General features: G+C 39.7%; 2 protein-coding genes across 2 annotated transcripts; both read right to left on the bottom strand.

Annotated features, from left to right (window-relative positions):
- Positions 1 to 6,642: 6,642 nt before the first annotated feature.
- On the bottom strand, positions 6,643 to 9,716 carry rx3 (retinal homeobox gene 3). Its single transcript, XM_080477748.1, has 3 exons — positions 9,097 to 9,716; positions 8,570 to 8,790; positions 6,643 to 7,522 (listed from the first exon to the last, which is right to left on the bottom strand). Exons 1-3 carry the CDS (start codon positions 9,359 to 9,361, stop codon positions 7,070 to 7,072), a joined length of 939 nt encoding a protein of 312 aa, XP_080333874.1. The 5' UTR covers positions 9,362 to 9,716; the 3' UTR covers positions 6,643 to 7,069.
- Positions 9,717 to 11,839: 2,123 nt separating this feature from the next.
- On the bottom strand, positions 11,840 to 17,728 carry cplx4a (complexin 4a). The gene is made up of 3 exons (XM_080477280.1): positions 17,248 to 17,728; positions 15,471 to 15,558; positions 11,840 to 12,912 (listed from the first exon to the last, which is right to left on the bottom strand). The coding sequence occupies exons 1-3, from the start codon at positions 17,409 to 17,411 to the stop codon at positions 12,685 to 12,687; spliced, it is 480 nt and encodes a 159-aa protein (XP_080333406.1). The 5' UTR covers positions 17,412 to 17,728; the 3' UTR covers positions 11,840 to 12,684.
- Positions 17,729 to 18,377: the final 649 nt, after the last annotated feature.

Below are 18,377 nucleotides of genomic sequence, written 5' to 3'. Positions count from 1 at the left end.
TATCAAAGATGCAAACTGTCACGAGGAATCAGGAATATTTTGCTGCAGATGCCGCCTGCTGTGTGCTCACAAGAAACGAACACGTATAATACATAATTTGAATCATTGATCACACACGCTCTTCTCTAATAGACTGCGATCCGGTGGAAAGAGTTCTAAAGATTTCCACTCAAGTATTGTAAACGATGGAAGTTACGCTTGATATTTAATGAAGTCTGCATACTCTGCAGTGGTATCTAGGTTACATTATGTGAATTGTACTTGAAAGTTACCCACACAACGGGTACCTCAAGAAGTACCTCAAAATACTATTTGATTACTGCAATGACATTGTATCACTTCCTTGTTTCAGTTTAACGTAGTTTGAACCTATTGAGCGGATTTTAACAGGCCAAGAATTTGCCTCTCTTAAAGTATTTTAGTTTCATCAATCAAACAGCAGAGGGAGTTAACGAGCGGCTAGAATATTAAACATATGTCTTATACCTTCTTTTATTATTAGCACCTGTCACATATCATAATATAATATTGAGATGTGTGGACTTAAACACATCTTGTAAACTGAACCTGTAACTTGTATCTCACAGGATTATATTGATTTACTAGTACACTTACAAGTTTGAAGTACTGCCAATATCAGTCAGATTAAAGGACATTTCCAACAACATTTACCGGAAACCCCCAACACTTTCATGAGGATGTTACAGCTGTTAGATTTTATCATGACTAATCAGACTTCACAGTCTGATTAGTCATGATAAAGTCTAACATGACTAATCAGACTTCACAGTTTTTTTGTTTTATTTACTCTTTAAGATACTTTTTACTGTATGACTCGTGTGTTTAGTTTTTCTTGAGGAGCCCAGTGATACCCACAAGGCAAGAGAAAAGAGATGTTTAAAGCTCTGTTTTATCTCATTCTGATTAGAAAGAATTGACAATAATGGACAGTGAGGAGGTATTCCTACAGTTTTCTCCAGTTAATGTCTCCTAAAATGCATCATGTCATCACATTCTTTCCACTTGTGCCATAACGATACTTTGATATGGAAGAATTGCAGGAATTCTTCAGTTTTGTTAAGGATGCCTCAGTGTTATTGTGCAAGATGTCGACGCAAGAAACCCAGATGAACCTGTAGAAACATCTTAAACTGAGTATCTGGACCCACTTCCACCACATGTTCATATGTTCTGACGTATTTGAGTTGACTTGTCCATGACTCTCTGAAGGCTCTTAACACAGAAACAAGGTTTCTATGTCCAACTTAGTTAAGCGCAGGTTCGACAGTTTGCCTGGTGGAGGAATGAAAGTGCATTATAGGCTATAGTGTTTTTTTTCTTGTTTTACTAACAACATTACAACTCCAAATAATGTCAGACTGAAGGAATCCAATTTGGTAACTTGTCTGTTTAAAGTCAGCTGCTGGTTACAATAAAATTAGGAATGATTGTGAGCACGAAGCCTGAGACAGTCTGGAGCCTGCTCCAGTGGAGCAAAGCTCGGCTTCTGCCAGTAATTTGCATTATGGGTAATGTCTGTGGCAGTTCCTACGAGACAGAGTGAGAAATTAGTCAAATGTAAATGCAAACTAGAGGCAATCATTTGCAATTTCTCTAAATTATATCACAGTAGAGCATAAACAGTATATCAGTTCTTGAAAGTTCTTACTGTTAGTGGAGCATCTCAGAAAATGTGTGGACAGGGAAAACAATAAATTGGGAAAGTAATTATTTAAAAAAATGAATAAATCATGAAAACACAGTTTGCAATGCATTACAAAAATGCTGTCATCTTCTCTCCTCTTCATCACCTCTGTGCCTGTTTGAAATGGACTGAGGCTGAATGTTAAACTCTCTTTCTTCTGTGGTCAGACTGATTAATAAGGTTTGAAGGTTCAGGATCTGCATTAAGCCAGAAAGACGATGTCAAATACTAAAAAAAGGTACTAACATCCAGATGAGTCCAGACGGTCTTTTTCTGGATGGACTTGATGGTTAAACAGGGTTTGATGAAATTTGCTTTTACCATATGCAATAAACATTTTGAGAGAACGTGTCAGTCTATTGGGTATTGCTGTTGAAATAACCATGATCCTTAAATTGTATTAGAAAACAGTATATTTTTCAACAGCTTAAAGTGGCACACTTGTAATTTTCCTCATGGGCATCATTTAAAATAAACGATAACTTATTATAAATGCACTTCTAAATGTGTTTTTTTTAGCTGTTTTATTTGGGCATTGCTTTTTTAAAAATTTTTATATCGGGAATCTTCTCAAAATTGAATGGGAAAAGTATCATTCTGGGAAAACAAAACCTTCAAAATAAGATGCATCCAGCTGAAGCTCAAATCCAAAGTAAAGCTTTTAAAGTACTAAACCCACCTATGCACAGGCAGAACATGTAAACTCAGCAGAGCAGGAGTTGAACCAGGTGAGCGTGTTCGCACCGCTGTGCAGCTCCACGTTTCAGCCTGAAACACATGAAAAATACAATAAAACGCCTCCATTCAGTCATAACAGTACCAACACATCTTAAACATTTCACATAGTGGACATGCAGGAAAAGTATTTATTGTATATATGGAAACAATTGGCAAGTGGTTCCTACATGTGGTTTTTGTTCCAGGTTCTATTCACACGATATTCTGCAAAATGAGTGTGTTTACCTGTAATAATTGTGATTCAAACATGTTGAATGTGAGCAGAGGTTCCCAGCATCGACACAGTCTGAACTCTTATGTCTCCACTTGCATGTTGAGACAGAAACCATTAATCTCAAGTCTCGTCCATCATCCTGATGTGACGTTTCCACCTCCTAGAATCTCAGGGCAAACAATGATCAATAATTATAGAGTCCAGATGATGATTAGTCATCATCACTTTTTTCACTTTGCTCCATGCACAAAGCCTCTGACGCACAGCTGTATCAGGAGGGGCATTTAACTTTGAACATGAGGCATTTCTTTCAAACCCACCGGGAGTGGAACTTCTGCAGGTCCGCACCTCTGCTTCTTCCTCTGCAGCGTCGGACAGATCCACTATGCTGGAGCTTTTCCAGAGTTAGATCCAGCCGATTAACTGCACTCCCAGGATCATTTAACGCTGTTCAGAGCCGACATTGTCCGTGGCAACATGGGCGGAGTGTGCTTGTGCTGCTCGTGGACTTGCAGACCAGTGGGGCCACTTTTCATCCTCCTGGCTGCAGTGCCTGTCATGTTGCACTCCTCACAGAGTCCTGCAGCTCCTGTGGGTAAGGTGTATCCCCGAGGCAATCACTGGGCTGTAGGTAAGAGGAACTTCTGTTTTTTTTTTTCTTATTTTTTCATTCATGGTCACTTTTATAACAAATTAACAGTGAGAACTCTTAAAATGTTCCATTAGGGTCTTGTTGACGTTATAAAATTTTCACTGTAATAATGTTATTCTTAATTATTAGAGAAAGTGTACTTCAGCTCAGACGACTGCGCTTGGACACAATTTATGTATCCTTATTGCTCATCCCACAAATGTATAGTCCTGAAGAATATGGCACCGTTTGATAAAGACTTTCCAGTTGTGTGAGAGGTATTCCATGTTTTTATTTAATGGGAACAAATAGGAACAGAGCACAAAATTATTGCGCGTGTGTGTGTGTGTGTGTGTGTGTGTGTGTGTGTGTGTGTGTGTGTGTGTGTGTGTGTGTGTGTGTGTGTGTGTGTGTGTGTTCATTGCCCCCCCACCCCCTCCCCCCCTTCCAAATACAGACTGAGGCTCCATACTGCAGACAAACATTGTTTTTAAGTTCCAGTCAAATTTTGGATCATGATTCGGCTTCGATTACGTGTTTTCCTTTAGATGATAGAGGAAATGTCTATTTAGGTACATTTTGGATTAATAGATTTCCACCAATATTCTTTGTCCCCAAATACATTTTTGAGGTATTTTCATTAATCATTATCATTTAGTGCTGTCAAGTGGCTGAGATTGTTGATTCACACAACAGTTTATCCCAGTCATTGAAAGGCAGTGACAGTGTTTTCTGGTTTATGAAGGGAATAAAAGATATATCAAGGATGTTCAGGTTATTGAAATTCTGTGCTGTATTCAATTAGAAAATGACTTTGTAAACATTTACAAGAGTAATTGATTTGATCACTGTATTCACTTAATTTCAGAATATCAAACATTGTGTTTGATCTTGTCTGTGGCACACTGCGGTCTGTGTTGGAGCCTGGTTTAGTGGACTGGTAGTTGGATTACAAACAGAACTGATGCACACTAATTGATCCATGTCACTTCGCTCCACGCAGGACATTTGATGGGTAAGAAGAGCTTCGAGAGTCGGCCCGAGCTGCAGGAGGCGAATGCCGTCGGGGACTACCTCAGCCCCTCCGAGACAGCCAGGGTGACAGAGCTGGAGAGAGACGAGCGATTTGAGCATCTGATGAAGGCTCTCATGCAACCAAAGAACCAAAAACCAATGATTTCACCGAGGGCAAACCGACTGTTCCGGCTCCACAGCAGCTGGAGAGGAGAGGACAGGGAAGAACATTTCAGAGAGGTCAGTTTGTGGATTTCGCCTTTCAGTGATTCTTCATCTGTTACTGTATGACATCAAACTGTGGTCACATTTATCCATTTGATTGCTGTTTTCTAGATGTCAAACCTGCTTCTTCTGGCTTTGGAGCTGCAGGACAACGACTCCACCTAAATACAAGGGGACATCTGTTTCAAAAAAGAGGCGTTATTATCTCTTCGTGCTCCGTAAACACATATCCACTCTATTTTTTTTTTTTCTTTCGGCAGGGAAACCCACAGATTTATTTCATTCTGTTCATTCATACAGCATTTTGATTACTGACTGATCTGATCAGGTGGTGTGCTGTCGTCTGAGAACCTGAAAATAAATCTATCATTGTGATAACTGCATTGTGGAAGTCAAATCATGCTTTGCATGCCACAAATGTCATTTTATTTTTATTATTATTATTATGTTTTATAGATCTCGATTTGGTGTTCATAAAGTTCATTTTTTATTCTTTTGGAAATAAAAATAAACAAATGAAAGGTATAAGGGAACTAAAACAACAACAAGTCAGCCACTAGGGGGCACCATATGAAAGCCTTTTGGTGAACTGTTCTATCAGACTGAGTACTCCTGAAGTCTAATAACTCCTCGTCGTGTATGAGGAAATCGAGTCTGTTTCTCTAAATGTGTGACAGATTAATTTCCTCAAAACAACATATTAAGTGCCCTTCGAATAATGTTGTTAAATAAATTACAATACATATCAAATATATAATTTTGTTTGTATCACTTGGATGAAATGTGTCAATTGATGAAAAAAGCAATACGTCTACTGCAAAATGTATTGCTATAAATAAGTGATTACTCAAGTATTATTCTCCTATTAAATAGGGGCTGAAATATGCAGTATTTTAATTCATATGAAATTATATAACTGTCCCTAAATGTGACAAATAAATGTATCGACTTAATGAAGTGTAAGTGGTCAGTTTTGGTGTAAAAGATTATCTTGATTAAAAAAAAAAGAGGACTGACGTCTCACAAATAAAATAAAGTAATTTTTACAGTAAATTAAATATTTAACTACGTCTGGAACTGATTATGTTATTTTAAAAATCAAATAACAATAATTATTTGTGAAAAATAGTTTCCTTCTGGAATTAAGACCGTATTTCTATTCTATTCTATTCTATTCTATTCTATTCTCTCTGCTCCATTAATCTAAATATGGATAGTAACCAATTTTCACCACTAGATGGTGCACAACACTACTTTTAGAAGTATTTAATGTTTCGGCGATAGGCTTGGTGGAAAATGGAACATTAAACCTTCATACAAGAAGATAGACCTTCAGGCCTTTTCACAATCTGATGGATTTTGAAATAAGAAGGAAGAAAGAAACAATCGCAATGTCTGTGTCGTATTGAGGATCACTTCTTGAAGATGAGTGGGACTATTCTTAGTCCTGAGGGGATGGAGACTGTAGGAAATGCCAATTGAAACAATTTGGTGACACACATCTTTCTTCTAAAGCCAAAGGAAAGTGTTCACTCTGGTTCTCTTTACTCATTTGTCATGGATGATTGGCCAACAATGGAGGTACAAGCCACTTTCACCCCCATTATGGGTCTAATCCCAGCGCCGAATGAGATAAAGTTTACAGGAGTTAATGGGGAGGAAATAAGTGGTTTGGGAAATTCATTGTTTACAATAGAAGGGAGGAAATCTGGGAGTTTAAGCTGCTTCTTTGAAACACACACACAATATTAGGCAGTGCCACTTTAAATTAAATAATTAAACGGGAGCGTGGACAATCCACTGTTAATTACATTTTATAACTTTTGCATGTATCGATAGTATAATCATATTTAGTGTATAACATAACATCTACAAGTTTATCTTCATGACTGGCTTTCAAACCTGAATGATTGTTTTTATTGTAGGTATCAGTGACTCACCACTAGAAGGTGCTATATTCAATATATATATAAGGTTTCCTGTTTTTAGTATATAGTATTTTAAGTATTTCTTTAATAAATATGAAAAAAATTATGCTACTGCTATATATCAAATGGATATATCTCCCATGAGGCAGAAGTTCTTTAAAATTGGCAGGAAAAGAAACTTTTTAATGACTTTCTATATATTTTTTATTGTATAGAGAAAATATTACATTTGATACATCTTTTGAAAAGAAGATCAAGAACTTTGATCAAAACAACCAGCAGGAAATAATGATCAAAACTGCTCCAGTACACATGAATAAACAGATAACGATGGGTTCCAACTGCTTTTTGTTATGATGACGATATACCACTGGATGGAAATTGGTCTGGATGTAATGACTCCAAAACCTCACAAACAATACAGAAATAAGTCAAAGGGGAGGGGGGAAAAATACAAATAAAAGAAAAACCTTTCGAAGCACTCATTCAGTAGTTTTTCAAAGCTTGTGCCACAGCTTGTTGGAGCAATCGGAGTTCCCACTCATCCAAAATAATAGAATCCCAGCAGCCAGGTAGAGTCCATTCTCTGTGATGTTTTAAATCCTCTCTCAGCATCACCACGTCTTCCCAATAGACTGAATGTGTTCCTTGGCCTTCATCCTGAGAGAGGCAATACTGGAGTTCCTGGGATCGGCCGAGCACTGGTATGCTGGGGGCGGGGGGCACATGGAGCCGATGTGCGGCAGGTGAGGGCCGTGTCCCAGGGCAGGAGAGTTAAGAAAGGAGGCCGGTAAGGAGGAGGGCATGGAGGGAGGGGGAGAAGGGGTGTAAGTGCCCGTGAGGCCCTGCGAGCTGCTGATGAAGCCTGGGAGCGACTGCAGAGAGGTGGAGGAGGTGATGGGGGTGGAGAGCCAGGGGTCCAGCTGCAGGCCGGAGCCCAGGGAGCCGCCGGGGGAGCGGCTGAAGGAGAGCAGGGAGGAGGAGGAGGACATGTCCTGGAGCTTGATGGAGCTCACCTCCAGCTTCTCCTGTCGACGCCACTTGGCCCGCCGGTTTTGGAACCACACCTAAAATACAAACCCGACAGAAATGCATTTCAGTTTTGTTCAATTTGTACAATTTTATCTGAAGGGTGCAAAGGCTTGAAATGAAAAGTATTATAACAATGAATGAGTCAGCTCACATTGCTTTACACTTGCCTCAACACATTTAAATCAATAGAATAAATTCTAGATTTGTACTGAAAAAGAAATAAATAGATGGAGAACATTAAAACGTGACAAGACTATGAGCTCTAAAAAGTAAAACCTATTTCTGAAAAAAATTAGGAAAAAATAAGGAAAAAAATCAATGCAGGAAAGAAATAAAATAAAAACTACTTACAAAATAGAAACTACTGAATAACCGAATTGTTTGTCTCCATAAAAAAACAACGAATTTTATTGACTAAGTAAATAAAGAGAAAAAAAAAATCATTACACTATAAACACGATAAAAATAAATCTATATTAACCGAGTGAATATTAGAATAAGAAAGCAAGTCAGTAAGCTTTAAAAATAGATTATTTTTTTACTATTTTAGGTGCTAGAAAATAAAACATAAGTATACTGGTATAGAGATGAAGAGAACTATCAGTGGGATTTGTTATTCCCGCTCCCTGTGAGCAGTTTACATTCAATTCTGTCACTATAACCACTAAACGTTAATAATATGAATAATAATAAACCCATTGTGCCATTTATTTCTCGGATAAAACACGCCTGACCTAAACCAAGTCAAGCATTTTATACTTTGATTGAAAATAAATGCTTGATTGATGATGTGAATCTATAACTATAGCAAAGAATCGTTAAACTTTTCTGAAACACTGACTATCTCAGTTATTTGCTATAGATTCACATCATCAATTAAGATTTTACAACAAATATTGTTATTTTTTTACATACAGTCTTGTAATTTAAAGGAAAGTAAGGCCATGCACAAAACTTTTGATGTGAAAATTATTATTATTTGAATTCTTGTGTTTAGAATGGAAATAATGTTGGTATAACACAGAACATGAGCTGACGGGTTCTGTCTGTGAGGACAGAACAGAGGGGGTCTTCGTTTGTACCTGAACTCGGACCTCCGGCAGGTTGACCTTCAGGGCCAGCTCCTCCCGGCTGTACACGTCCGGGTAGTGGGACTTCTCGAAGGCCCGCTCCAGCTCGTGCAGCTGGAAGGTGGTGAAGGTGGTCCGGTTCCTCCGGTGCTTCTTCTTGTGGTTCTCGTCGTCTCGGTCCGGTGAGTCCGGACACACCGAGGCTTCACCGGAGCTGCTGCCGCAACACGCACCTGCAGGGCGGGGGCGCGAGCGGTGAGATTACTCCAAAGTTTTTTTTTGTTTTGTTTTTTGAGAAATGGAAACCTAATGTAACGCAAATGTCATATAAGCAAGTGTTTTCTTAATAAATAATAAATAAAAAAGAATAAAAGAAAGCATGTTTCTTTTTCCTATACCGAAAAAAAAGTTGCGTCTGACAGAGCGAAATTAAAATTAAATACTTTTTTAGATTACAAAAAAACAACTTTCTGAACAGTTTTTGAATGATTTATTTGTTTTTTAAAAAAAAAAAAAGAAAAGAAAAAGAATGCACTTACTGTCACAACTTTCAGCGTAGTGGCTTTTCTTTATTTGCGCCACGATGACGTTCCCGTTCCGCTCCGCCGCGTCTTTCCCCAGGACTTTGTCCGTCACGCTGTAGGAGGTGGACTTGTGGAAGATGGTGTCCTCCTTGAAGCCCAGGATGGCCTCGATGCTGTGGACTCTGGCCGGGTTGTTCCCGGGACTCTGCGCGGAGCGGGCGGAGGGAGACGTGCGCTCTTCCATCATCATCACCTGGGAAGTTGATCCAAGAAGCCACATGGAGTCGATTATTCAAAGTTTGTGGTGGATGGTTGGAGGTCAAACTTGTGCATGTGTCTCTCGGTGACTGTGGAGCATCTTTGGAGGCGGCTTTTAAAGTAGTGGCTGCTTGTAAGACCCCCACCTCCCCTCCTCTCGCCTCCCATGCTCGTGCGGCACCCCAGCAGCACGTCACAGAGGGGATGTCCTGTTGGATTTGGCCCTGCTGGATTGTGGGGGTAACCACACACACACACACACACACACACACACACACACACACACACACACACACACACACACACACACACACACACACACACACACACACACACACACACACACACACACACTAACTCCTCCCCATCTCAAGTGCATCAGTCAGTACTGGCTGTAAACCTACTTACATAAATCTTAAAACCATCTTTCCACTCCTCCAGATGTCATGTCCATGTCAGTCTGTGAAAAAAAAAAAAAAAAAAGAAGAGGAGGAAGATTAGGCACACAGATTAAGGTACAACAAAATCATAATTACAAGATTTCTGGTCAGGGATTGCAAGATGGCAGCTTAATATTTAATCAAAGCGTCAAGATATTGTTGCCAAAATGAATAGACAGTTCTTTTTAGTCGAGTGTTTTGTTTTATTATCGACCTAAAGAAGAGGTCACATGCCTCCAGAAACATGACCAATCAAAGCAACTTAAATTAGATAATGAGCTCATTAAAATCAATTAAATCATTTTTTTTGGTGACATTGTTCCTCTTTTCTTTCTTTCTTTGAGCACTTCTTACAGGTGTTGAGTCAAAAAGTGGGTAACAAAGCCCAAACAATAACAAATCTGAACTATAGCCACTTAACGGCAAACAAAGATTGACAGCAGTGTGGTAATCCTTCTTAATTACATTAAGAAGGGATTACATTATTTTACTCAAAAGAGTTAAAACCCCTAAAACTATTTAGCTCTTCCTAATTAAAGAAGGTGACCTTATCCTTTGTTTGGAAAACCTTAGAAGGGGGGTGGTGTGTGTGTGTGTGTGTGTGTGTGTGTGTGTGTGTGTGTGTGTGTGTGTGTGTGTGTGTGTGTGTGTGTGTGTGTGTGCTTTCAACATTTTAGGTCAATTTTGACATTTTAACAACAGGTCTACACAAAACTCAAAGGCCATAGATGACAAGCATGAGAAAGAGCTGCAGAAATGTAGGGGGGTAGTAACTAAAGCCTTAGTGAGGCTTGACCAAATTTAATATTTTCTTTTTGGTTTACTGGAACTGGACTCACTGTGATATATAACTACAGCTCCTCACTTCTTGAAATTGTGCGGAAATAAAAATCTCGTCTGCAATGATGCGGCTTAAATCGCGCCGCCATTTTCTGCGTGACTCGTGGCAACGTCAAGTTTCTTTTCTTCAAGTTTCTTTTCTTAATCAGCCCACTGCTTGGCTGACAGTTAACCTTGCTCGCTGGCTGAATGAAGCATCTGCATCGGCTCATAACACGAAAGAGCTGTCAGTGTTATTATTAATATAAAACAGAAAGACCGCAGACTCTTCATGTAGACTCTACATTTTAATACATTTTTTGTTCATCTGTCAGATATGTAGATAGATAGATAGATAGATAGACAGACAGATAGACAGATAGCACATGTACAGTATCTATAAGTTAATGGAGGAAATTCACCGATTTCGATTGCTATAGGAATTTTGCTGTCATACATTTAACGGTGGCTGTTTCAACCATTCATCCGATAATTACAGCCAATTAATAACTATTTCATTATAATACGACCAATTAAACATGTTATTCCCCAGGTCATTACATCATTTGAGCTATTCCTCTGTAGTTAAACATTTATGCTTTTAACTACGACCATTTGTAGCCACTTAGATTGGTACAATGCAAACTATATAATCACCAGCAAACCATTCATTACTGTTAGTTGTCTGTATTGTTCAGTTATTTGAACGATCCTCCATAAACTGTCAATTTAAACATTTACAACATCAGTTTCATCTATCCGTAGATCTTTTGTTTATGGATGTCGTTATTTTTAGCTTAATATTTATTGTAAAAGCTTATATTCAGCAAATGATCATATCAAATATTTTCAGGAGAGAGAGAGAGAGAGAGAGAGAGAGAGAGAGAGAGAGAGAGAGAGGACAGGCTGACAACCTTGGCTCTGCTGATCCTATTAGATGTAATCTCCAGACTTCACAAATCCACAGCGTTTAAACTTGGGTTCATGTGAAACTCTAAAGGCTGTGACTCCTCGTCCCCCTGATCCCCCCCACACCCCCACCCCCCAAACCCCCATACACCTCCTGCTTAATCATGATTGTGTGAATAATGCCCAATTAATTTAAGACCGATTCCTTTACCCACCGAATTAACTCAAGTTAGATTGGATTAATTGTACTTACTTAATCTTAAATTCCTGCACAGCAGAGATTCTTGGTGGAAGACGGAGCCGCATGAAACATGAATATTCAGACGCAGTGACACGTTTCTCGTATCCAATATACATCTTTATTCGAACGACACATTTGTTTTCTTATCCGCGTCTTCAGTGTTTATGTACAATGTTTGTGTGTTTTGTTCAGCACGATGAAACCACAACCTGTGCAAATCTGCAAACGTCTCCGCAAATGTAACAGGCTCGGACATTTCCTTTTTGCCCAAACTTGAAATGGTGACCAGCTTTGAAGTAACACAAAAGAAGACGATTTAATCAAACTAAATACCGTCATTAATTTAAACACCACGTACAGAAAAACTCTAGAGTACTCATGAAACTAACAGGAAGGTAAAACAGGACTGGATTTCTATCAGAAGGTCTTGATATAGTCTCACATATTTGACTGGAAAACACACCTTTGGAGACTAAACCGTCTCATTTTGTTACAAACAGAAAAAAAATTGACATCATATCACAATTAATAAAAGCTTGAGCTTTTTGGAAGTTGTGACCATATGAAAGAGACGTGAGAAGGAAAAATGAATTTCTACATCATTCATCTGAAAAAAACAAACAAAAAACAAAAAAAAAACAGGAAGGAGTAAGAAATGGGGCGACCTTGACATATATCCTTTGATTTTATTTCAATATTTTGAAAATGTATTAAATCAGGAACAACTTTACATCACCGCGTGATGTGCCTCAGTGACATGTTTGTCTGTATGGTGAATGTTATAAACGCAAATGACTGGACAGAGTGGCTGAATCATTCACGCTTTAACCCAGTTTGGTCTTTTCAATCCCAGAAAGTGGTGAGAACTCATTTACTTCGTCTTCCTCACGCCCTCTCCTCGCCACCGCTCACACACAAACACCCTCGCAAGGCCGTTCACATGACGGAGCACTTCTCCTCTGCTTTGCTCTTCAGCTCGGTGACCGTGGCCGAGGCCTTCTCCTTCAGCTGGTCCATGTCCATGTTCTGCAAGTTTTGAAACTGGCCCATGAGGGAGTCTTTGCCCTCCTCCTCCGTGGCGTCCTCGTCCACCATCTTGAGCAGCTCCTCGGGGACGTCCACGTCGTCCCCGGCCATCTCAATCATGTTCTCGTCCTGCTCGCTCTGCGGGAGGCAGCGGTGGGGACAGAGGAGACAGCAGAGGTTGGTGTTTGAGCCAAGTTTAGTGGCAATAAACCTTCGAATGCCGGTTTGGTGTGTAGTTTTAACTTTACTGTTGCTACTTCCTGTATTATTGGGCACCACAGCCCTCTATTTTAATGTATCACATGCAAGAAGTGAAATAAATATGAATTACACATAGAAACTGAGTTACATGCACCTGTGTTATATGGACAGTCGTCAATTTAACATTGTTGGTTTGAAATGAATAAAAAGAAATTAGTAAGTCATCCAATAGGATCAGCTGTTTGATATAGGGTGTACATAATACTTGAATATTTATAATGTACAACGCTTCAGTCTTTCTCCATTAGAGGAAATGCTCTTTTTTTCCCCTTGTTTGTTTACATGTGCTTTCGGTTAATTATTAGGTGCCAAAGTAAATGACCTAAAGGCTAATTACAGGATTAACAAGATGCCTGGCTGCCGGGTTTCCTTTTTTGGCTCCACTGCTACACTGGACCCACAAACACATATTTCTGAGTTGATCAAAAAGCACAAAATCAAATGTATATACCCCTAAACAAATACAGATCTTTTGAACATATTACAATGTTTTAAGTATATTTTGACTTCAAACAATACAATATTTCAATTTAAGGTCATTTATCAACTTTCCAGGTCAGCATAGCGACGTACGAGGAGCAGGAAAGCGACACAGTCCAGGATCCGTCTTAATCCATGTTCATCTGACAGCATTCGAGGATATTCCTGCCGTCTGTCTTTTTCCACATTTTATAATTTACACAAGTTTCTCCCATGGGCTTATTGTCGACAATGCTACAATAACATATACAAACGCTAAATGTAAAGCCTTCACAACAAACTAAGTCTAATCACTTAATATGTGGAGTAGTCATGCAATAGGCGCTGCACTGTGACTACTTTAAACTTCAATCTGTGGGATTATCTCAGACCTGCTTTAGCCTCTTCTCTCTGAATCCCAACCATAGGCTAAAGATATCTACTATAGCGTTGCATGAGACCCTAATTCCATTAGATGAAGAGCAGAAACTTCCCGTTTCCATACATACAGTACAAAACCACACACTTGTTCCAGTAATATGTGTGAAGGTTTTAGTTCAGACCTGCACTGTTTGCAAGCACCTATCTTCTAAACTATAAGAAAAGATCCAGTTTGCGGTTATTGTTGTTGCTGAAAACCCATTCAAACCCATGCAAACACTTTTTCTTTTGTCGTGTGGTCCCTTTCAGACTAATGTGCACTGTAAACACCATTTGTAAAGAAATCATCACATTCAACAGTCATTGTCATCTTCCTCTTTGTGTGGTCTCAATTTAAAAGAGAGGCCGTGTAAAGAAATGGACCCATTGTTTAAAGCACACCACTGAACAATGAGCATGTCTCTTGCAGGTGATTATTATAAATTCCTCCAGCAGCCAAGGTCGTCACTGTATTCAGATTAATTTAATTATCATATTAGAAAACCTCCATTAGAGACTGACTTTACCTTTCCTCCGTGAAGCACAAGCAGTTCATCACGAGCAGTTCATCACGAGCTTCCTCACTTTAATAATTCACCACTACATCCATCTATCGGGTTGAGAGGATTTCAATGACCTAAATTAGAGTTGAACGTACCTTCTGTGCGCCCTCCATTTTAGTTTATGATTCCTTTACGGCTCTTCTGAAATCTGGTGGCTCCCTTTATATATCCCTGAAGTAGATGTTGTTTGACAGAGCCAGTTCACTCTGCCGAGAGCTCCCTAATGATCCCAGGACACCTGCTCAGTGGCATTTGGCTTTGTAAGACTCAAGGTGCAATATGGGAAGCGTAGGCCAGCGTTTCGAGGACGCTGGCTGAGTGTCTTTCTCACTAATCTGCCGTCATAGCCTCCCGCCTCCTGTTGCTCAGGCTGCAGCTGCCAAGAGCCGCAGATAAATTAAGATCACCTCAATCAACTATGGAGCAGATATTTCTACCTGGGTGAGCTCAGTCATCAAATTCAGATCTTCTCTTCTGTTGGATTACTTCTTATGTGGCTTTTTTTGATTGAAACAGCCAGAGTCTAAAGACTTTTATAATACAGAGTTTCAACTTTGTTGCCAGAGTGTGTTTATTGTATGATTTGTGTGTTGGATTTGGGCCAAATATTTAAGTAATGATTGAAATGAGCCCAAACTGAGCTCATTATCCTCAAGTTAATTCTCCTGAATGTTTTCTTACTGAGCACATTCTCTTTCATTATAGTGTGGTAAAAGTATTTGTGAAAGTTTTATGAACCACTTCTGCTAGTTTGATGTGATGACTTGTCTGTTTAATCCCTGGTCCAGTGCACCACCATTGGCCAGTATTCATTGTTAAGGTCACATGACCCTTGGACACGTGGTCACATGACTTCATTCTGACCTCTAACCGGGCAGCCACCGTTCCCCTCGCAGTTCACAAGACCCCATTTTAACGCAATCACCTTCAAGATTATTTTAATTTATGGAAAATATTTTTAGTGTGTTGTGTAGAAATAGAAACTGTGTTTACCTTTGGCAGCCTGTACTTTTCCCTGAGACACACCCTGAGCGTTGCCCTCTCTGCCTTCTTGTTTAAGAATTCGCCATCTCTTTCCATCCTGCAAAAGAAGAAAACATCCTTGACATTGTTTGTTGACATTTGGTTCGTTTTGGAAATTGTTTGTCAGCCATGGATGAAACGCAGCATTACACTTTTATTGGATTAATTTCTTGTTAAAGCTTGTTTTTTTTTTCTTTTCTAGGAATATTCACCAATCTATCATATTTATAGGCACTGCCACAGAGATAACAACCAAAAATAAGCTTGAATAAGAACATCCTTCCAAAGCCTCTGAACACTGAAAATCTACATTATACATTTGGTGTAACTCTGCTGGTTGTGATTTGTAGAATGAAACTCCATTTTAAATCCCATGGTAGTGTAACAAATAATACTTGCAGCCTATATAAACCTGGAAAAATTGTTCATTTGTAAGATTTCTTGGTAATTCATAAAACAACCGTGGTTTATAAATACAGATTAATTGATACACTGACCTATATTGAGTAGGAAAGATAGGACATGAATTTGCAGCGAAGTATGATGGCATTTCCCAAACAATAATTTGCTTTTATTTTATTGGATGAGGTGATGATCTTGCTGTTTGTGGGCACGTTTACGTGTGAGATGTATTTCCAAACGGTGAGTGGTTTCTTGTTGCTGTGAACATCATCACTGTTTTTGCAGTTCCTCAGGGGGGGCCTTGAGTATTTGACAATGTGACACTCACGTACTTTCCCTCAGCCAATTAAAGATAGGATTACTGGGTCAGACTGAGTCAAGCAGATTTGAAATGAAGCCAAGACTCCACAACTTGAACTGCAGAGAAATAACAACTGATGAAGGTTTGACCAAACCTGAATCCATTGGAGAGAGGAGCAAATCATCATTGCATGCAGATGTTAGTTTGGCACATAGTGTGTTGCTCATTTTATGGTATGTTTGAAACAAAATGAAGTATTTAAATATGGTGGTAAAGAAACTGAATAATGCTATGTGATACAAACTGCATGAATCTGCTGGAAGAGAAGAAGGTCACTGGATTCATGAAAAAATGTTATAAAAATGAAAATCACACTAGTTTCTGAATAAGTTCTCCTGACAAGTCATTGGCAATGTAATGCCATTACCCTTATAAATATTTCTCAAAAAGTTGCAGGATGCATGACTGCAGGAAAACCTAAAGTGGAGTATTTTAGAGCAATCACTGACTTTATCAAAATATAATCATCGATTTTCTTTGAATGCAGCGTTGTTTCCCTCGAGATTACACTGATACCTTTAAACAACTGCTAGGAAAACTAGAAAGTGAGTCCAAAATATGCACAATAACTGTTCTTGCAGCAGAACGAGATGGCAGATTACAGGAGATTATTGATCCAGGACCAGCATAACATTTAGCCAGAGTGGATTATTGTGTAGAAAAAGTGCAGGAAAAAAAACCAAAAAAAAAACCAGGAGAGAAGCAGTATGGTGGAAGCTCTGCTGTGACCTTCAGCAACAGATGCATGTTTTAAAAGGACTGCCGTGAACTTGTGAAAGTAACAAACGCAAAGCACATTCAGGTGATTTCAGATGGGAATGTTGAAGATGATCGTTGAGACAAACGAGGGAAAACATCGTCAGAGTGCGATGAGAAAGAGAAAAGAGCTTGTTCAAGGTCAGATTATTCACTCCACAGCCGGTCTGTTGTCTGTGGGCCGGTGGCATCAATTCAAAGTGGAGTACTCTCAGTGTTGTTACTTACTTTTCCTCCACCAACTGTTTTTGGTACTCTTCATACTCCTCACGCGTCATCCCTGCCGCCTTGGCTGGATCTGTGGGGGTGGCCTCCTCTTCTTTGTCACCTCCACCACCGAGCCCCATTCCTGAGAGGGGGTTACCAATCATGCTCTTGATCAAAAAAGCCATCTCGAGTCTCGTGAGTGTCTACTCAGGGAGGATATATGGGTTTTTTTTATAGAGAAAAATGTTGCTGCTCCCTCTTCGCTTTGACTTCCTATAGCTGTCAAATCCAGTGGTAGCTCTGTAGCTAACCTGCTGCTTGTGTGTGCAGCCAAGGACACACTGACGACGGGCAACACACACACACACACACACACACACACACACACACACACACACACACACACACACACACACACACACACACACACACACACACACACACACACACACACACACACACACACACACACACACACACACACACACACACACACACACACACACACACATGGTTTGCCCCGGCCATAATCTGGATTTAATCCTCACTATACTAAGAGGCAGATGGCCTGTTTTCTCTCTATTTTTAAATCATGCAGACCTCTGAGGATATTGATTTTCCTTCTAATATCACTGACACTTTGTGCGTTTCTTTGTCGAAACTCAACGCAGAACTTATTGTGAAAGTGACTCAGAAGCTGGGAAGCCTGAAGTTTGTGACGACGCATGTGTTGCTTTTGCCCACTGCTGCTTAATCATATTAGTACAGGATGGGCCGGCCTGTGTGCAGCTTACACTGCTGTGAGAGAGAGAGAGAGAGAGAGAGAGAGAGAGAGAGAGAGAGAGAGAGAGAGAGAGAGAGAGAGCGAGAGAGAGAGAGAGAGAGATTACAGTGCTGTTTATCCTCATGAAGCCATCCCACATGCAGTGCCATTGTTCAGAGGGAGATGATTGACAGGAGAAGTTGGGTGGAGACAACTCTCCTTTCATTTCACCGCTGTCACTTCACCATATCTTCAGGATCAGTGAGAAACCTGTGGATCACGCCAATGTTTCGGAGCTCTCCAATATCTCTGGAATCTTTAATTTGCAACTGAATTTATCCACCATTATCCATCTCAGGGAGGCAGGAGCAGCTTCACCACTGGAAGG

This window comes from Lipophrys pholis (genome assembly GCF_963383615.2).
Source record: "Lipophrys pholis genome assembly, chromosome: 12".
Classification (NCBI taxonomy): Eukaryota; Metazoa; Chordata; class Actinopteri; order Blenniiformes; family Blenniidae; genus Lipophrys; species Lipophrys pholis.
Note: the sequence above shows the minus strand (reverse complement) of the source record. Positions and strands in the feature narration are given on the sequence as shown.